The following is a 21,200-nucleotide window of genomic DNA, read 5'->3' as shown; positions in this document are numbered from 1 at the left end:
GGTTCACTACCTCACATGATCCCTTCCCCCAACCAAACTTTTTAAACACACAGGCATACCCACCCACCCTATCCTACACATGTACTCATCCATTTCCCCTTCATACACCCGCCCCTCCATTCCCCCTCAAACATACCTCCACCAGAACCATCCACACACACACACACACACACACACACACACATACACACATCTTCTACAAAGATTTGATCTTTGTAGAAGATGTGTGTGTGTATGTGTGTGCATGCTTTCCCCACTTGTCTACTATTCACTTGTGACGAGAAGGGACCCATCCCTTCCGAGTTATGACTCAGTAGAGATACTATGTACAGCGAAGACAAATGTATCATTCCATTCCCTAATAGCACACATATAGCTGGAGGGAAAATGAACAAATGGATTTTAAGTCGGCAAATAAATACTTTATTTTTCAATAGAGTGCATAAATTATAGAAATACAATTTTATTTACAGACACAAATTATACAGTAATATGTATTCAGTGTTTTCACTGCCATAACTGAACTAAATGCTACCCTGGGATGCAGACACTTCCTAAGAAGAAACCGTTACACAATAGCTTTCACAAATAGTTAAATAATGACTGTGAATGGGTGACCATGTATTGTGTTTTTGAATCAATCGTACCATTAATTAATAGGTTTCACTGAAAATGAATTTTCTCCTAACAAGTCGTCATGTAGTGCATAACAGCTGTAGTGTTCCAAAGTTGTTTGTTTAATTCTGATGCTCCACGATACTTAATGGAAGAAGGTCCATGAAGTGGCAAGGCACATCTCAGTAGAACTACGTACCTAAACGCTGCACAGAAAAATGAGTGAATCCACTGCATACTATATTTATGGGTGGTGTTTACACACAAAAATCTATTTTAAATTTGGTTAAATCTTTTTACGTGGTCTGCTCCTAATGCCATCTCCATCCTGACTTAACACTACAGGAAAACACAAAGCAATATACTTATCTTTACATAAATGCTCTAGGTTTGGATATCTGGGTACAACTCATAATCCGTTACCACAGGGAGAGGGTTGTACAGAAAAAAAAGACAGTGCCAGCTGCAGTTTTTATTTCCCACCCCCCCAAAAAAAAATAAACTCACATAACACACTGCTGAAAACACACATCCCAAAAATGTGCAGTTCGGTTAGTTCACAATTCAGCATGGCAGTACTTCCACTCCTGTATGATGTGTTCAACACACCCAGCCACTGTAAGGAAACTTTAATGCCACATCTTCACGAACTGTGGAATGAGGAACAGCCCAGGCCTGCTCTGGACTCGTGAGAAATATTCTCTTTTGCGGAATTTGATTTCATATGGTTTTCAATGTGTTTACAGTCTCCTCCTCAGTGCATTAATTAAGCTATAGGATCCTTTTAACTTGGCTTGTTTGAATTTGTAGAGTGCTACTCCAGCAGCAGCAGTAACTGCCAGACATGATGCACAAAGTAACAGAGTGATTCCCAAAGAATTAGGTTTTGGATTGTCCATTTTTTCTGTAAATAAATCAGAAGAAACATATTTAGTGACAAAAGGGCAGATATGTGGACGTTTTCTTGAAAATCGTACTCTGGCATAGAATGCCAGTGAACTTGAAAGGACAACTTGCACAAAATGTAAATGAACAATCCTTATGGTTTCAGCTGCCGAGAATGCAGTTCAGCTGCCGAGAATGCAGTTCGATCCAGGGAAACCTGCTTAGCTACAGAAGGTGATGGAAAAGCCACTGTCACTATTTTGAATGCTTGTCACAAAATGAATGTGCAAAAGAGCTTTTCATGCACATTTATCGACATAGTAGTTTTGGCCATTTTCTGAATGGATAAACGTTTGTAATCAAACCTAGCTATTCTGCAGTTGGCTTTCCCCCAGGTTTCTGCATGTAGGTTATAGCTATCTGGTTACATACTCCCCACAAAAGCAAACATACAATTCTCAACTAAGAAGGTAGCTTCCGAATTAGGAGTCAAACTTGATTCCAGACTTATTTTAGTTCCTCATATTTCATAATTAGTTCAAACCTTCTCCTTTTTTTTTTTTTTTAGATATATACAGCATTTACAGTCTTTATGAGAGAGCCAAGATTTCCACATACTAGTTTTCTCTCTTGTTATGTTTAGGATATAAATATATCCTTACTCAGTTCAAATGCGTACAACGTCTACAAAATACTGCAGCGAAGTTAGCTTGTGACCTAATGAAATTTGACATGTTATGCCTGGGCTCCCGAAATTGCATTGCCTTTTCATCTTATGGCAGGTCAAATTTTTCTGTTTGACTTTAGGCATTGCATTGGAATCTCCCAATTTATCTATCAAATCTGTTAGTTGCTCTATACCTTAAGTACAGCTTTATGCTCTTCACAACATAAACTGCTGGTGATACCCCCACCTTCTATTACTTGATTAGAGGATACTCGAACCACATTCGGCTACCAAGCCCCTTGTCTTTGGGACACCCTACCAGTGAGAAAAGCTCCTGGGACAGGTTCAGATACCCACCACCACTGATTCATGTTTGTTACTGGGCAAGTCATTTTAGCTCCCAGCAGGGGCAACAGAATGCCTTTTTGGTCTGTTCCCCCTCGTCTTTCTCCCCCACCCCCTCCCCCCCACACACACACACACCACAAACAATTCAATTTCCCCCCCTCCAATGCTGACTAGTGCTAGGAGGAAGAGAGCAATGGTGCCTCGGGCCTTCTCCTCCTACACCACCTGGCCTGACTGCTGCTTTGTACTGCGCAGCTGTACAGAGTGCCCTAAGATTAATCGAGCCCAGAGCTGCACACAGCTGATACACCACTCCTCTCCTCTTCCTGCTGCTAAATAGATTCTTCCTGTATGACCCAGCCATGGATCTCCCGCAACAACTCTGCGAGAAGGGCCAGATTTTAGTTTGGCCATGACCCCTGTGGCCCACCCCATTCCAACACCTATGTCTCCTCCTGTGGCCCTCCCTATTCTGACGCCTACATTTCCCAGAGGCTGCTTAACCAACTATAAATGGATAAAAATAATGACATTCTCTTTCTCTTCCCTTTGGAAGCTTTCTTTCATGCAATGCACCTGCTAGAAAGGCAAGGCCATCTACCTATAAAAGTATGTGTGCATATTTCCAAATGATTCAATTTTAAAAACATGCTGGGCTCATGGCTGGCTAAATGATGCCATATAAATCTGAATTATCCCATGCCTTCCAGGAAGCCCAATACAGCCATATCGCTGCTGCTTTGGGCTGCAGCCTTCACTCAGTTAAGGCTGCTCAGTGCTTCATTTTTATTCTCTGTTTATCCTATGCTTTTTTGAAGTCTGTTATTATTTTAGTCTTCACCACCTCTTCCAGGAAGGCATGCCAAGCATCCACCACCCTCTGAAAAAACCCCCCAAAAAAACCTTCCGTACATTGTTTCTGAATCTATCCCCTTGGAACTTCATACTGTGACCTTCATATCCCCCCTGTTTCACCTACCCCAACAAGAAGATTGAGAGGCATGGTTCAAAGGTCCACAGGACAAAAGCACATCTGAATCAATTCACAGTTAGGGCCATATGGGCACAGGATAGGGAAAACCCTCAGGTCTCTCATCAGAAAAGTATTGCAGTTATAATACAGGGACTTGCTATTTGCTGGTTGTACTCTGTGTGGGATAGAATTTGTCACATCGGATCCAATGTGAGCTAACCTGTTACAGTGTGAGAGCTAGTTTTTTAGGGTGCTTTTCCAAAAGTGGTTGATCACAGGATGCATATTACTACTTTATGCAATTCTGAAGTAATGTGCAATAGATAATAGGTTCTGTTTTCTTCTAAGCACTAATCTTTTTTTTTGGGGGGGGGAGAAATTTAAAAGGTATAGTTTTTCCAAAACTAAGGATATGCTACTTAATAATAAAATAGTTTTGATCCAGGGGCAGGTAAATGTGGGGCATCTCATTTCACTGTACATGCTCACTTTGAGGGTGAAAAAAACCTTTGCAGAGGAGTGCAAAACTCTTAACAATCTTTTCCCTTCCCTTTGTGTAATTTCCGAATGAGTCTCCTGCTCTGGAAAGAAAGAACATTAAAAATAGCTTTTCTCCAACTCCCTGATTCTTTTTGGAACCAGGCAACCAATGCAGAGCTCAGAGTATGAGCAATTATGCAGTGCAGAGGCTTTTGAAATTGTTATTGAAAAGAATGCTAAGAGATCACGAAACCAAAATGTCCTCTTCTTATACATCAGCATTCCCCAAGTCATTTGTTTTCAACCAGTCCTTGAGATTTGCCCAATCTATTTTATTTTTTTAGCATAGCCATAATAAATATGCATGATACATATTTGCATATAATGGAGGCAAACATATCTCATGCATATTCATTCTGAACATTCTGAAATCCAGAATGGCTGAGTGCGTCCTGAGCACTGAACTAGTTTCTGAAATGTAAGGTGCACAGTTATTGTGGAGAATGATAGACAAATACTACTACTTTCTTAGTAAATGTTTTATTCTGTCTACTCCCTCGGGGGTGTTCAATTTGTTGCAGATCTTAGTGTCACCTGCAAAAAGGAAAACCTTTCCCTCTAAATCCTCCATAATATCATTGATAAAGATATTGGACGGAACTGGCCCTAGGACAGATCCCTGAGGCACTCCACTAATCACCTTTCTCGCCTCAGAGTGAATTCCATTTACCATTGCCTTCTATGGTCTATCACTCAGCCAGTTTCTAATCCAGGCCACTCTTGGGACCCAGCCCTAGCCTGCTCAGTTTATTAATAAGCCTTCTATGTGGGGCAGTATCGAAAACTTTGCTGAAGTCCAAGCCATGTCCTTGAACTAATTCTCTAGTCATGCCCTCCTGGAAGAGGTGGTAAAGACAAAAACAATAACAGACTTCAAAAAAAACAGTGAGATTGGTTTTACCATAGGCAGATCATGTCAAACAATTCTGCCTGGGATTTTGCAATCCGCTGGTTTATAGATAGTTCACTGTTCTTTCCTTCAGAAGAGTCTCCATCAATTTTCCCACCACCAAGATAAGTCTAACCAGCTTCCTGTCTGTTACCACTTTTATGGACTACATCTGCCCTTCTTTTGTCCTGTGGGGCTATGCCCGTCTCCTGCTGAACAGGTCTGTCAGCAGACTTGCCAACACCTCTCTGAGCTCCCTTAGTAGGGTGCATCCCATTCTTCTGGCAATGTCCATTTCTAGCCTACTGTAGTACACAAGGAAGTGAAGAAAGTAGAAAAAAACCTCAAATGAAACAGAGAGAAAGGTAGGGTGAGTCTTACCTACCTATAACAGAAATTTCGATTACTTTGGTATCATTTCCAACATTGTTGGAAACATCGATGATATATTTGCCGGTATCACTTTTGGTTACATCATACAGGGTGAAAGTCCCATTTTTAGAAAATAGGATGGTTTCATTTTCTGGAAAGACTTTCTTCAGGATGATCATTGGTGATGGGTTGCAGTAGGTTGTACAGGTAATGGTGACGTTGTCTCCCTCTGTAACTTTTTCAGAGGGAGATACAAACACTGTTGTGTTTCGGGGAGGAACTGTGAAGGAAGCAAACACAGAAAGGGTGAGAAACGAGCAAGAGCTATCTAATTTAGGGAACTGCTGTAAGTGTTCATTGCTTTGCTGACAGTAGGTTAGAAATGGATGATTGCCAGCTTTTGTCTAGCTTTTTCATCTTTTGCCGTCTTCGCATAATGGAAGCAATGCAGTTATCCATCAGACAAGAGAAAGTTTCAAATCCAGGACACTTCATTTTATTGCCATTTAGTCCTGCAATCGCTGATTAACAAATAAAAAAGGGTCTAATTTCCAACATCCGTTATTAGTGAAAGCACCCATCAAACATGGCAGTCACAGTAAATAACACTCAACACGCATTGCAGGCTGATAAACAGATCCCGTAAATTATTCAAATATAGTGGGCTGCACACCTCTCTTTTCTCCCCTCCAAAAAGCAAGTCTAAATATAGAAAGCAATGCAAACCCAGCTCACTAAAAATACTAGAAGTACTAATTTTGATGTGCTGAGTTTCTCTAGTCTTTAAAACAAATATCAGCCCTTTTGCGCCTTATAGGTAGCCATACTATGTGATGGTTCAGGTTAGATTTCTGAGGGCCAGCTTCCTATTTCCTCCACCTTTCCTAACATTTTGGCCCTTCCGATCATAATGTTGGCTTTGGCTCCATTTTATATTATTTTGATTTTGAAAGGAGCCTTGCAGCAATTTGCGCACTGTTAGATAGGACAGCGTTGCTTCAAAGCAGTGTTCTTCCTGAGAACCTGACTATAAACTCACCTCTCCCCTTTAACAGAACTTCAGTGGGCTACATTAAGCAACACTTTGTACAATGCTGTTTAAAATGTGAGGGAAACTCATTGAAAGAAAACCTGTTTAGTTTCTTGGAGGTAGAATAGCAAACCCTGCTAAATCTCTCATAAAAACTGGCCAATAATATCATAAAATCCAGTCTTCAGAAATACCACAAGACTATGATGAAATTTACTGCCGTTGTAACAATGTTTTTGTATTAATCTACTCAGTTGCAGAACTATTTTATTTTTAAATGATTTTTTTTGCACCAACCTTGAACATCGAGCTTTATACTTCTTGACTGCTGTCCTAATTTGTTAGTGGCTTCACATTCGTAAGTTCCTGCATGTTCCTCCTGAACCTCCTGTATTGTATATGTGCCGTCTTCAGACTCCAGCACCCTATCTCCAGCCTCTGTTTTCTGCTTCAGGATAATCTGCGGAGCTGGTACACCCACAGATGTGCAGGAGATAAAAACATTGTCTCCTTCCTTGACTGTTTCAGAGGGCAAAACTGCAAGAGTGGTTTCTTGTGGAGGAACTAATGAGACATAAAAAGGAGGAAACTTTAAATAGAGATGTCACAGCAGGTTATTATCAGACTGTGTGAGGCAGATGCCACAGAGCGCTGTTACTATGGTAATGATAACCAGCTCTATTCCAGAAATGTAGAACAAAACAAGGCTCGCTAAATTATCAATGTTGTGCCTTTACAGGAACTAACAAAATGGCCTGACTTATTTTTTTGATCTATCAGTTTCTTCCCGCCCCTTTGGGCTTCCAGCTCACTCAAAACCATGGCTGGGATTTTGGCATCATGAGCCTTTATTCACAATTGCCTGGGGATTATTCCTCCTGGTTTTTTTTTGTTTTTTTACATCCTCCTCCTCCAGTCATTGCAGAGACAGTCCTCGGCCAGGCAGCATTGGCCCTAAATCCAGCCACTAGGTATCACTATTACATATGACGCCCCATCACCACTAGGGGCTAAGTGTGCATCCTCTGCAGCATACCCAGGCCTGGCTGGCCCATGTTTGTTGCACATCAATGCACAGCACTGCTACTGAGCCACCTGGCCAGTTCACATAATAATACTGTTTTAAATAAATATGGAAAATCAAGTTGAACTATCATCAAGTTCTACTGACCTTGGACAATTAATTCCACAGCTTTTCTGTCTTTCCCATGCTGGTTGATTCCTTCACATTCATAAATCCCAGAATCATCCATCTTTACATCTTTTAAAATCAAAGCTGCATCTTTAGAAATAAACTGGGAGCTTCCAGGTGCTAAATACTTCTTCCAGGAAATCTCTGGAGATGGATTGCCATAGCTGGTGCATAGTAATGTTACAACATCTCCCTCCTTCACGGTGGATGGCTCTACAGAAATGACAATGACTGGTCCAACTAGAAATAAAGTCACAAATAATACGTTAAAGAAAATCTATTTCTTCCAGCATTCAGGTCAATCATCGCAACACTTAACTGGCTTACAAATATGTCAGGTTTTTTTCATGCTGCATGTCTGGGTTATGACAGCTGGAAAGGGCACTATGACTGGCAGCGCTTATTTCCGAGGGAGAAATACATTTATTTGGGCTTGATAATTCCCCCTAGATAGTCAGTGTACAAAAAAAACAAAACAAAAAACCCAAAACCCAGGAGCAGCACATTGGTAACTGTGATACATAGTAACTTAGCAACCTTTTTAGCATAGACAGAAGTTGCTTATAGAAGCATGCAGATAAACTCTGGACCTACTCCTGCACACTGAAAGCCTACACTGTGTACTCACATTCCACGATGAGCAACGCCGAGATTCTCTTTCTTCCAAAAGTATTCTCAGCCTCACATTCATAAAGCCCTGCATCCTGAAACTGCACATCTGCAATGGGAACTGTGCCGTTGGCACTCTGAAGCACTCTATCTCCATCTTCTGACTTTTTCCTTAAGGTTATTTTGGCAGCTGGGTTGCCTTCAGCCAAACACTGAATTCTAATACTGTCACCTTCTTTAACAGACGTGGAAGGAAATATGGATATCTGAGGAATCTTTGGCTGTCCTGTGGGATAAAAGAAAGCATTTTAATTTAGAATAAGTAAATTTATTCACCAGAATAAGAACACAGCTCTACGTCGTAGAAGCTGAAAGCTTGAATATGTCATTTAGGAAGAAAGTAAAGGCATAGCTCTACCCAAGAATATAATAGGTCTGGTTGCTCTCTTTCGTTTTAATTGTTTTTTTCTGAATTATATTGTGTGGTTTTTATATTGTTTATGATTCTGGATTGTATGTAAGATGTAAACCGCTCTGATCCATTTTTTTTCCTGTGTGTGTATAAAAAAGTCTAGAAATAAATACAGTGCTAATATTTGTACTATTTCACTGTATAAAACTAGTCTACAACAACAAGAGTAATCATTAAGTAATCATTTAGATGACTGTATGATTACAGCATTTTTATAATCTAAAGATGAAAATGTAATTTTGTACCTTGCACTGAAATTTCTGTCTGGACAGTCGTACTCCCTGCTGTGTTCTTGGCCTCGCAAATGTACACTCCTGAGTCAGTGAACTCTGCATTGGGAATGGCAATACTGCCAGTTTCTCCAAGTGTCTGAAGGCTTTTATGACTAGATTGTTTTCTCCATATAATCCTTGCTGGTGGGTTCCCCCGAGCAGTGCAGGTTAGTGTCAGATTCGCTCCTTCTAGCACTGTGCTGAATGGGGTTATCGAAATGGCAGTATTTTGTGGAGGATCTTGAGAAAAAAAGGAAAAACAGAAGAAAAACATTACAAGCAAAGACACACGTGACGTACTACCAATTTCTTATTGATATGAAATGTTAGAAGTCCTAGCAGAAATACAAGCAGCCAATGCAGCTGGGACTGTGGGGCAGGCTGAAAGTGCAGTAATAAAGTGAAGTCCTAGCAGACATGCTGGTGCCCACGTTGCCAAGTCTGTCCTTGTTTTGACTGGGTTGGTGCAGCCAGATGTTAGTGGCAGGGTATTGTCTGGAAATACCACAAGGACCTACAGTATGAGACTGCATGCTCGGGCAACAGCCATGTTAGTATTTATAGCTAATTAGATTATTACAAAACTTAGTAATTAGACATGGAAAAGGTGGGGTCCTGGAGGGGACTGAGAGACTTTCTTGTATGCACTTCTGCCCAAGACAGTGGAGTGGCAAGGTCAAAAGACGACAAACAAGACTGTTCTGCATAGGGAGAGAGAGCTCACTGGGTCATGTCCTTAGCAGTGTGCACAGGGAGAACTGGGCAGACCAGATGGGCCAGTGCTGTTTTCCTGCTGTCAGCTACTCTGTAACAGGCTTTGCCCAGTTCTGCTCAACGTGATGAGCCACTGTTCACATTCAATAAATCTAGCCAAAGGGCTTCTAGGAACCCTTCTCCAGTACATCACTGAAAGATATTATTACATCTCTCTGAAATAAGTGTTATCAGCTGAGAAGCTAAGAACTGAGTGAGAACAAGATGACATGACATGATAGAGCTTGCAAAAATCCTTTCCCCTCACCTCAAGTGTTATTGTATAAGAGAGACATGTTTCCTTCCTGACCACAAATTTCAGACTTCCTAAAGTCTGACCAAGCTTCCATGTAGACATGCATAATTAATATTCCATGTTATCGACTATATCCTATACATATTTTTATTTAATTAGCTGCTAACAGAAGTTAACAAGGTCTATCATGTTTACAGTAATAATAAACATGCTTACAGTTCACATTGACTTTCTTTGTACTTTCTCTTTGCTGGGGTTCCTTCTTTGGATCATCAAAGGATAATTTGGCTGTGCAAATAAACTCTTTTCCATTGTCTTCAGCCTTGGGAATAAACTGAAATGATAGATTCTTGGTCTTTAGGCTTCTGTCACTGTCATATGGTAACTCTGCCAAAATCTGCCCATCTTTTATCAGCTGTACACTGAGCAGATCAGAAGGAAATACATCTGGCACTGTACAAGTGACTGTACAGTGAGCCCCTGCTTCCAGGGTTGTGCTGGTTTCAATGATTGGGTCATGGGGAAAAGCTGAGAGAATAGAAAAACAATAAATAAGGATCATAAATCATATTAAAGTTACTATTGAAAAATCTCTATACTAGAAGTTTTACATTTTATAAATCACACTATAAGTCTCCATATGAGAAGTTTTACATTACTGTGCTTAAGTATATGTTGTTTGGAAAAATAAGCACGGGTTCTGCTTTTCATATATTAAAATATTTTTGAGGTCACTGTTGTTTACAGACTTAATCCTTTAGGGGTCTTGAACCACACTTCTGTCTGCGATGCTTTATGGATTCAGGCATTTTCCTTTGCTATACAATGCCGCTAGAACGTTTCACTAACCCATGCTTGTTTCCCTGGAGTTTCAGATGCCAATTTTATGAAGAAATCTAGTCCTCATGTGCTACACTAAATTTCACGCGCAGCATCACAGACAACTTCAGGGCACAAAATTCAAATGGAATTTGCCACTTTAGCCCCCTCGCCCCCCAACATGTCATTACCAGATATTCCCTCACAACGCTCGAGCTCCTGAATACATTCATTTGTAACTGTTCACATTTAAACTTACAGTAAACTTCGATCTGAACCTTCATTTGCTTGCTGACGGAGCCACACGTGCTCGTGCAAAGGTACAAGTGCTCGTGCTCCACTCCCAGCCGTTCCATGGTCAGGGTGGACTCGGTGCTGCCGGTCTGCACGGCCGCGGCGAGAGGAACGTCCATCTCGGCTCGCCAGGTAAAGCGCGGGGAGGCGCAGCCGCTGCTTCTGCAGGTCAGCACCAGGCGATCTCCGAGGTGAGCCGTTATCTTGGGCCCCGCGGGCAGCAGCTCCGCTTCAAAAGCCAGCGCTAAAAAAACCCCCAAAAACCCACACAAGTGAACACAAAATGCAAGCAGGTGAGTGACATTTATTTAGGCAGTAGCCTCCCTCCTCGCTTCCAGCGCGGCTGAAAATCGGTGCTGGCGCCAGTCGGAGAAGCGCAATCCGGACTGCTGCAGTGCAGGATCCGAAGTGACCACTGCCGACATTAAGCAGCTCGAAATTAAACCCCCCTTAACCTTAAGCGGGGGGGAGGACTCACCGCTCGTTAACAGGTGCAGGAGCAGTTTTAGTGCTGACATTGCCCTTGCCATCTCTCGGCTGCCCGAAGAGTTTCTATCAGAGGAGGTGGCGAGCCCTCAGTCTCTGGGGTGCTCCGCTGCACCGCTGGAATCGACAGGGTGTAGAGATGTAAGCTTTTTCTCTTTGGCTGGCAAACCACAATCTGAATCTGCTTGTATCAATACTTGCTTATCTGCATCAACACTTCTCAGTATTTGCTTATCTGAACAGACACTGAGCCTGCTTGTTTCTGCATTCCTACAGACCTTATGCGCAAAGAATATGTAACGGAGGAGAATAAAAAGGGCCTGCCTGGAGTGATTTCAGGATGGCTTCCTGGCTTCTTTAGAATCCTGTCTGACGTCTCTTGCTTCCGTGCGTCTCGCATTACAACAACAGGGTTTGGGGGCTTTATAAAGGCTTTCATGGCAACGGGGAGGGGAAAATCCCTGGAAGGGAAAAACCCACCGGACAGCAAGAAAAAGTCCGCCAGGGTGGTGTGAAGGAAGGGAAAACATCCGATTGCTGGCAGCGCCCTCTGCTGCTTTCACTTTACGTTAATAAAGTGGTTACCTTATTTTGGCTGCCCTGTTAGTCCACTTGGATGCAGAGAAATAAAGGTGAAGGAGCAGCTCCAATCTACCACTGAAAGGGAATGACTCACAATAGCAGGGAAGAGAGAAGGAGTGCTGGGATGGGCTCAGTTTTATATACACAGTGCTCCCCTTCCTCAAGGGGTAGAACCCTATGGGGCCTGAGATCGCAGGTGAGGATGAGAGAGATCCTCTGCCAGTTGCAAGGCTGGTGCTTTCATTAGGAGAAACAGGAAGTTGCCTACAGTGCCATACCTTGGCCATACACGGGTCCATCAAGCCCAGCATTCTGCTTCCAACAGTGGCCAATCCAGGCCATAAGAACCTGGCAAGTACCCAAAAACTAAATCTATCTCATGCTACTGATGCCAGTAATAGCAGTGGCTATTTTCTAAGTCAACTTAATTAATAGCAGGTAATGGACTTCTCCTCCAATCCTTTTTAAAACCCAGCTACACTAACTGCACTAACCACATCCCCTGGCAACAAATTCCAGCAGTACAGCCCATCCCACTGGCAGCTAAAGAGCACAGGAGCTGCCGCCAGTAGGAAAGTCTTGGGGGGTGGAGGGGTGCAAGATCCATCGCTGCCAAGAGTTCCTAAGACCCTTGTACCGGCCCTGGCTGACTGGGACCCAGGACTTTTGTAAGTACATTTTCAAAGCTTAGTCAGGCTCTACATGGGTAGGAATGCCTGAATATGCCTAAAAGTGCACAGGTGCTTTCACATTGAGTGTACGTTTTGGGCTGCATTAAAAGGTGCATTCCAGGGTCATAACATGGTCAGAAAACAAAACTACATAGGAACCTTTAATTGAATCAAGCATTCCTAGGTTGACAGAACCCTATTTGAGATGCATACTTTGTTATCCATGTGACAGCTCAATCCTGAAATACAGACTGTATGGGAAATTTGTATTTAAAGATCAGGTTGCTTTGTGCCAATTGAAAAGTACGAGTATACTTTGTGTGTCAGATACCTTATTGAAAATGTATCCTTGAATGTGCTTTTCACCCAGTCCTCTTTGCAAGCTTTCATATAACTCAGGTGCCAGAAATATTTTACCTGTCCAGGTGTGGCTGCATGCATGTTTCTGAAGCATAATATTAACTTGTATTGCAGGACACCATTCAAATAGAAATCACGATCATAAAAGACACACTTTCTTTGAAAGAAAGAGAAGATACAATAATTAAGGTGTACTAGCACCTTAGTAATACAATGTTGTTTGCATTAGAAATTGTACTTAGTTTGCATGTTTCAATTAGAAATTATCTCATAAGTATTTTTAAATAAATAAAAATGTTTATTAACTGCATACCTAACAAACATAGGCTGCCCCAAGAATAAAAATCCAACCATACTAATAAACAAACATTACAAACAGAGGCTCATATCAGTATATGCAGGGGAGAAGAAAAACTAATACTTCACGCATATCCAGCATAGCTCCCTGCTTCAACGGCAGGGGAGAAGAAAAACAACCAATAAGGGCTGAATAACATAGTCTGGGTAAAACAAATAAACATGGGTGTAGCTTGCTTATTGCGGCGGTTACTACCCCTACTACCCCTAACTAATTAAGCTTGATATTTCACTTAGATGCAGCTCCAACACTGCTCTCTACATTAATGGTGGGGGTGGAAGGGAAATAGAACCAAAAGGTTACTAAGAGCCAAGAGAAACAGATAAGTATGACAGGAAAGAAGTGTGAAGCTGGCTGCAGCCTGACTGAGTTGCCTGGGGTGCTCGCAAGAGGCCCGTGAAAATTACCTGGTAACAGCAGTATTGCGGCTATTTCCTGAACTTTTTTCTTCAAAAGGCCCAGACAGGAAGTGACATCGGAACCTGTGGGAGGAGCCGGAGAGTATAAAAACCACCTCTCTCCGGCGCAACGCCGCTGCAGCCTGACTGAGTCGCCTGGGGTGCTCGCAAGAGGCCCGTGAAAATTACCTGGTAACAGCAGTATTGCGGCTATTTCCTGAACTTTTTTCTTCAAAAGGCCCAGACAGGAAGTGACATCGGAACCTGTGGGAGGAGCCGGAGAGTATAAAAACCACCTCTCTCCGGCGCAACGCCGCTGCAGCCTGACTGAGTCGCCTGGGGTGCTCGCAAGAGGCCCGTGAAAATTACCTGGTAACAGCAGTATTGCGGCTATTTCCTGAACTTTTTTCTTCAAAAGGCCCAGACAGGAAGTGACATCGGAACCTGTGGGAGGAGCCGGAGAGTATAAAAACCACCTCTCTCCGGCGCAACGCCGCTGCAGCCTGACTGAGTCGCCTGGGGTGCTCGCAAGAGGCCCGTGAAAATTACCTGGTAACAGCAGTATTGCGGCTATTTCCTGAACTTTTTTCTTCAAAAGGCCCAGACAGGAAGTGACATCGGAACCTGTGGGAGGAGCCGGAGAGTATAAAAACCACCTCTCTCCGGCGCAACGCCGCTGCAGCCTGACTGAGTCGCCTGGGGTGCTCGCAAGAGGCCCGTGAAAATTACCTGGTAACAGCAGTATTGCGGCTATTTCCTGCACTTTTTTCTTCAAAAGGCCCAGACAGGAAGTGACATCGGAACCTGTGGGAGGAGCCGGAGAGTATAAAAACCACCTCTCTCCGGCGCAACGCCGCTGCAGCCTGACTGAGTCGCCTGGGGTGCTCGCAAGAGGCCCGTGAAAATTACCTGGTAACAGCAGTATTGCGGCTATTTCCTGAACTTTTTTCTTCAAAAGGCCCAGACAGGAAGTGACATCGGAACCTGTGGGAGGAGCCGGAGAGTATAAAAACCACCTCTCTCCGGCGCAACGCCGCTGCAGCCTGACTGAGTCGCCTGGGGTGCTCGCAAGAGGCCCGTGAAAATTACTTGGTAACAGCAGTATTGCGGCTATTTCCTGAACTTTTTTCTTCAAAAGGCCCAGACAGGAAGTGACATCGGAACCTGTGGGAGGAGCCGGAGAGTATAAAAACCACCTCTCTCCGGCGCAACGCCGCCGGCGCAACGGCTAAGCCGCGCACGGCCAAGGGGCGCACGACTTTGCCCGACTTAGCCCGGGTTGGAACGGTTTGGAACGGGACCCTGTCGACTGCAACCAACACCTGAATCCCCTTAAAAGCTAAGTAACTGTTTATCTATACTGGGAATAATCCTTTGGGGCCCCTTGGCGTTCAGACTGCTTGGTTTTGCTATGCCTCATACCAAGAGGAAAGCAAAATTGAGGGAAACCTCAGTAACATCTACTCCAAGCAAGATGATCCAGCCCAGTATTAAGGATCGTTTCCAGGGATCTTCCACATCAACACCGGAAGCGGCCGCTTTAAGTGTAACCCAGGAGCAGGAGAAAAGCTTACAGGCCATAGAAATATCCTTGACGCCCGGTGCCCCAGTCAAGCCAGCCCCTCCCTTCAAAGGAGAGACAGAACCTGCTATTTCTGGCAGTATAGGAGACCATTCTTATGTGAACTACAAGGATATTTCCTTGTCAATGATTGAAGGGGAAAACGGGGCAGTAGTACAGCCTGGGGGAGATGTGCGGTGGGATTATGGTAAAGAAATACCTATTATAATACCAACACAGTTTTCCATGGAAGAATTGGGAGCAATTATGGTAAATGTCCAGAAGTCTATAGTTAATTTAACTAAAACAGTACAAGAGGCTTTAAAAAATAATTCTTCTTTAGAAGAAAAAGTAGTTAATTTGGAAAAACAGGTAAAATCTTCAGAAACACAGATGGGAGAAGTTCAAAGAGTACAAACGAACTTAATAAGATCACTGGGAGAGACTGAAGCTAGGATTGAGTTTCTAGACAATCAAAATAGGAAGCTCAACTTGAGATTGTTGAACTTCCCTAAAACACCTTTAGCACTCCCAGTGGACTTATTTAATAGTTACTTAAAGAATATTTTGAAGTATAATAGTAGTAATATTCCTGTGTTATCAAAAATTTATTACCTTTATCAAATACAAACTGATAAAGAGAAAGATATACAAAATCAAAAAGATTCTGATTTAAATTTAACTGATTTCTTAGAAAAATCATATGAGGCTCGAATAGAAAGTAGAGCAACGTTATTAGTCCAGTTTACCTCTTTAAATGAGAGAGATACCGTACTAAAATTGCATTTTAAACATCAGAAGCAAGAATTTTATGGATTTCCTATAAGGATTTACCCAGACGTTGCTCGAATGACTCAAAATAAACGGAAAAGCTTTCTATTATTAAGAAAAGAAGTGATCGATAGAGGAGCACAATTTACTCTTAAGTATCCATGTAGATGTATTGTAAGGTACAAAGATAAAAGGTATAGCTTTACTAATCCTGATCAGCTTAAGAACCATTTAGATATCGTACCCCTTAAAGCTGTATTAAAGGGGGATGAAAGTATTCAAATGGAAGAGGGAAATAGATAAGTAGAGGTAAATTTATTTCTTATGTAAGCTCCAATATTTGAATTAGCACGGGGTTCTAAATTTCCTTAAGATTACTTGGAAAGATGGAGGCTATGATGACAATGTTTAATATTCTTAATTGAATTTATTGTTGCTGAAAAGCTTTGTAATATGTGACATTGTAGCTCTCCATATGTTTGTGTATTTAAAATATGAATAATGCAATAAAAATAAAATTAAAAAAAAAAAAAAAAAAGAAGTGTGAGGCTTGCTGGGCAGACTGGATGGGCCGTTTGGTCTTCTTCTGCCGTCATTTCTATGTTTCTATATCCCACAAATATTCATTGTGAATATCCTGAAAATGCATTGGTAGTGGAGTCGCCAGCCCTGAACTATAACCTTTCTTGTCCCTAATTCCTCCCACTTTTGCCTTCCCCATCCTCTGCCTCTCCTTCCCCACAGTCCTGGAACTGTTTTCTCATTACTTGTCTACAGGGTTTGGATTTGTAGGAGTCTGCCTGTTCTACATGCGGTCTCCTTTGTCTCAATGCCTTTAACTTCTTATAGTTTAGTGCAACTCCAGACCTTGAGAGCCAGGTTTTCAGGATATCCACAATGAATATGCATGAGAGAGATTTGCATGCAATGGTGACAGCACATGCAAATCTCTCTCATCTATATTCATTATGGATAAAACCTGGCCTGTTTGTGGCTCTCCAGGACTGGAGTTGGCCACCCCTGAGGTAGGGGCTGCGCCCCTGCTTGCTTTGCTCGCCAGTCCCGCCACTGAGGGAATGTGTACAGAAGGGAGGGGGGATATGTGTGTATGGGGGGGGGGGGCTCTTTTCCCCTTGCAGTCTCCACTTTATCCCCATCTCCTCACCCCTGTGTATGTGCAGTGGGCTGGGGGAAGGTAGGGGGGTAGGTGTTCATGTGTGTGTGGGGGGCAGGGGTGGTGTTGGCAGTAGTAGGGGAGGGGAGTTCTGTGTAGGGGGTGTGTGAGATTGTGTGTGCAGAGGGCTGGATGTGGTTGTGGTGGGACTGTGTGCATGTGTATCATGAGGGTGTCTGGAGGATATGCTGGGTGATGGTGTGTGGGGTTTTGTATGTATAAGTATGAAGTATGGGTGTGTATATGTGTGTGGTGTGTGGTGTGTATGTTGGGGGGGGGGGCACTCTTTCCCCCTTGCACTCTTCACTGTTCTACTCCCCCTCTCCAGTTTCCTGGGTGTGAGGAATGAGCAGGTATGGTGCACTCTTTCACCTTTATCCTCTACTCCCCCTTTTACTCTCCATTTTCTCCCCTTCTCTGTGTTCCCTCTGTCTCCCTCACCCCATTCCCTGTATTGCCTTCCCCCTTCTTCATCCCCCCCCCTTTGCACTCTGCATTTTCTTCCCCCCCCCCCCTCTCTCTCCTCCCCCACCATGTATGTAGATCAGTGGGAATGAAAGTGTTTTGGGGGTTCCATTGCCTCCTTCCTCTATTCACTGTCCCTCTCCCCCAAACCTTCTTCACTTTTTCCTTTCATCCCTCTACCCACCAGTGAGTGGAAGGGGAGAAGGAGTGAGAATGAAGGAAAAGGAAGGGAGAGGGTGAATGGGTGGAGAGAGACCTCTCACCCCCTCCTGTCTTCCCTCCCCTCCTACATACCCCCTTACCTAAGTTTCTTCTCTCACTCATCCCTCTCCCCTGTTGTCACTCCCTTTTCACTCATCCCTCCACTTTCACTACTTTTTCTTACCCCCTCCTCTCCCTGCCATTCACACCCTCCATTTTTCACTTCACTTACCCCCTCCTCACTTATCCCCTCTCATTCACTGCCCTCTTCACTACCCTCCTTCTCCCTTCCCTCTCAGTCATCCACTCCCTTCCTTTCCCTTGCCTTGCACTCACGTTCCTCTCTTACATTAACTCTCAATCACCCCCTCTCCTCATTCTCTGGGGGGGGGGGGGGTTTGCGTGCTCCCACTCCCTCACCAACTCCCGCTTACTTACTACATTGCAGCCGACCATGCGGTCAGCAGGTGAGAAAAAGAGTCCTGAGGAGTGAGGTGTGGCAGCTTCTGCTGCCTGTTCATCCACTCCCCGATAGTGCTCCCCTTTGGCTCCCCGTCAACCACTTCATTGGCACCGCTGCTTCTTTCTTCTTCAGGGCCTGGGCTCCCTGTCAGCCTTTCTTTTGCCTTCACTTCTGCTCCTACCAATGATAAAAATGTTAGGGGTGCCTCCATGCTCCTCTGGAGCCCTGATATTTATACAATAAAGAGATAAAAAAGGTATGCTTTTGTATTATTGTAATTATGACACTTCTTATAAAATTCTCTATGCCTCAGAGTTTCCTCTTCAGTTACACAGCGCTCTGGTCATACTTTACATCTGTCAGTTCGATGCCAGTTTGATGAGGAGCATCAGGATTTTCTAGGATTTATAGTGGTGGGAATTGCTAAGTTAGAGTTGCTCTCGAAAGTTTTAAAGGGTAATAATGTTAATTCAAAACCAGACTGGAAAAGAAGGGATGTTAAGTGAATTTTAGTGTTTGTTGCTCATGCTGCCAGTACACAGGATGGCATAATCGGGAAGGCAGCTTTACATCAGATGCCTCTCTATAGAAGGCTCAGCAATTCTGGACCACTGGGAGGTAGAGAGCATTTATTTTAAATCTCTTCCTTTCCTTATGGCCTGGCATTGTCCAGCTTAAGCACTAGAAAATAAACAGCGGGCATTACTGGTAAACTGTGAAAAGATAGCTGCTATGTTTTTTCTCCTTTGTTTAAGGCCAGCAGTGTCCTGCTCCTTGTGGGCATCCAGCTCGTGTAGAACTGGTGTCTGTCAGGCTATGGCACCATGAGCCATTGTTCACAACTACCTGGGGTTTGACCCCTATTTTATATCCCTCTCTCACTTCACACAGCCCACTCATTGCAGCAGCAATCATCAGCCGGGGGCCATACACACCAAAGCTCCTTCTGGAGCCATGCAATTGTGGGACCTAACTCCGGCCACTAGGTGCTGCTGTTGTGCAATGACTGGGACTTTTTTTTCCCACCGGGGCGCTGTAGAAGCTGCCTCTGCAGCATCCTGAGCCCCTGCTGGACTGGGGAATAGAAGACCCAAGCCAAGAATTGAACCCAGGTCCTCTGCATGAGAGTATGCAGCACTGCCACTGACTGCCTGGACTGGCTGGCTCTTTCTAATCTCCCCCCCCCCACCTTGTCCTTCAGGGGCGGTGAAATTGGCTTAAGTGAAAGCAATGCTGTTTATCTTCACTCTAAATCTGATGTCAGTGTACTTACACACCCGGAATATTTGAGGAATGTGGTCCGGCTGCAATAATATTGTTTTACACAATGAACCAGAGCATCCTAGTTCATATGTAGGATTTCCAAAAGGATATTTTATATTAAGAATAAATAACTCTGCCATGCTGAAATGTATCCTAGGTGTAAGAACATAAGAAGTTTCCATGCTGGGTCAGAACGAGGGTCCATCAAGCCCAGCATCCTGTTTCCAACAGTGGCCAATCCAGGCTATAAGTACCTGGCAAGTATCCAAATACTAAGTAGATCCCATGCTACTGATGCCAATAATAGCAGTGGCTAATGCCTAAGTCAGCTGTACATCTATATAAATAAAAATGTTAAATAGTTTGTACGTCATCGCTAATCTCGCCAACCGCTTAACCGAATGCGTTCAAATTTACACACAACATTCACTTCCCTTACGGGAAGGATCTTATACACTTACATTACATATAGGTCACACCTGTGACAGGTAATACAAGTTTAAAAATTGCTTACACAAAACAGCGACATCTGGTGGCCGTCAGCGCAAGCGCAACCTCTTACACCTTTCACACACACTCACACACCACACCCCACAACCACACAGGGCTATTGTCTTTCATTCACACTCCCTCATAACACACAGAAATCCACACTCATCACACCACACACCCCCACCCACCCGCCTGCCAATGTCACTTACTTCACCCACCCTCCCAAAACACACCAAAACACGAATTCCTGGCTGCTACATTGGGAAGCCACGCATTTCACACACCCTCCGAATTTAAATTAAAGTACCCTCTTCCACCCACCCACGCACTGCACTCTGATCACACACTACATCTGAAACAAGTCCGTGCTTCTCCGCCGGCACCACAGGAATGGTCCGGGACACATCGCATCGGTAGGGCCGTCGGATGCCAGCAACCAAAATGGCGCCGGTGGATCTTGCCCTTACTATGCTATACGGAGACAACAATGACGTCGGTACACCATGTGACATAGTCAGGGCAAGAGCCCGTCGGCGCCATATCCTCAGCGGACATTTGCCCTTACTAGCAGATCGATACTCTAAGGCCGCGGCAGTGTCAGGCGCACCCTCGTTCCCCGCACGCACAGTTCTCTTCACCTACCGCTCGATACTCTCTTCAAATTGCATGCAAATGCATGCCGCGGCTGCGAAGCCTTAGGCAAGCATTAGGCCCGCGCAACCCATTTTACTGTATAGAGCGCCTATACAGTATCCTGGGTTCGCGGGCCTAACGCTTCACGGCCACGCTGGTATCTGTCATTTCAAATGTCATTTCAAATGACATTTGAAATGACAGGTACCAGGAAGTGGACAGTTATGTTCCCCAATGCTCAGCAAACTTTCCCCAAGCCCCCGCTTACCTGCCCTGGCCCCGTCCGGTCTCCGGTGCAGCCCCAGTCCTGTCCCCTCCTCCCGAAGCAAAAAAAAA

The 21,200-nt window shown here is 43.8% G+C and overlaps 2 protein-coding genes across 2 annotated transcripts in view; both read right to left on the bottom strand.

Moving 5' to 3' along the window:
* Positions 1-406: 406 nt before the first annotated feature.
* On the bottom strand, positions 407-12,209 carry VCAM1 (vascular cell adhesion molecule 1). Its single transcript, XM_029618972.1, has 10 exons — positions 11,797-12,209; positions 11,465-11,589; positions 10,952-11,230; positions 10,090-10,401; positions 8,838-9,104; positions 8,140-8,406; positions 7,491-7,751; positions 6,617-6,883; positions 5,303-5,569; positions 407-1,519 (listed from the first exon to the last, which is right to left on the bottom strand). Exons 2-10 carry the CDS (start codon positions 11,514-11,516, stop codon positions 1,356-1,358), a joined length of 2,136 nt encoding a protein of 711 aa, XP_029474832.1. The 5' UTR covers positions 11,517-11,589; positions 11,797-12,209; the 3' UTR covers positions 407-1,355.
* Positions 12,210-18,452: 6,243 nt separating this feature from the next.
* Positions 18,453-21,200, bottom strand: part of GPR88 (G protein-coupled receptor 88) — a 164,240-nt gene continuing 161,492 nt past the window's right edge. The window contains exon 3 of the mRNA XM_029618973.1: positions 18,453-18,653. The gene's annotated coding sequence lies outside the window, so the exon portion shown is untranslated. The remainder of the gene's footprint in view (positions 18,654-21,200) is intronic.

The sequence above is a fragment of the Rhinatrema bivittatum genome, chromosome 10 (genome assembly GCF_901001135.1).
Source record: "Rhinatrema bivittatum chromosome 10, aRhiBiv1.1, whole genome shotgun sequence".
NCBI classification, from domain to species: domain Eukaryota; kingdom Metazoa; phylum Chordata; class Amphibia; order Gymnophiona; family Rhinatrematidae; genus Rhinatrema; species Rhinatrema bivittatum.
This window is presented reverse-complemented; position numbering and strand designations above follow the sequence as displayed.

Excerpts from the sequence above, each read along its gene's own strand:
- VCAM1 (XM_029618972.1), bottom strand. The coding sequence starts at position 11,516 with ATGGCAAGGGCAATGTCAGCACTAAAACTGCTCCTGCACCTGTTAACG. Across the intron at positions 9,105-10,089 it reads AAAGAAAGTCAATGTGAACT|ATCCTCCACAAAATACTGCC; the intron begins GTAAGCATGTTT and ends TTTTTTCTCAAG. Across the intron at positions 8,407-8,837 it reads GACAGAAATTTCAGTGCAAG|GACAGCCAAAGATTCCTCAG; the intron begins GTACAAAATTAC and ends TTTATCCCACAG.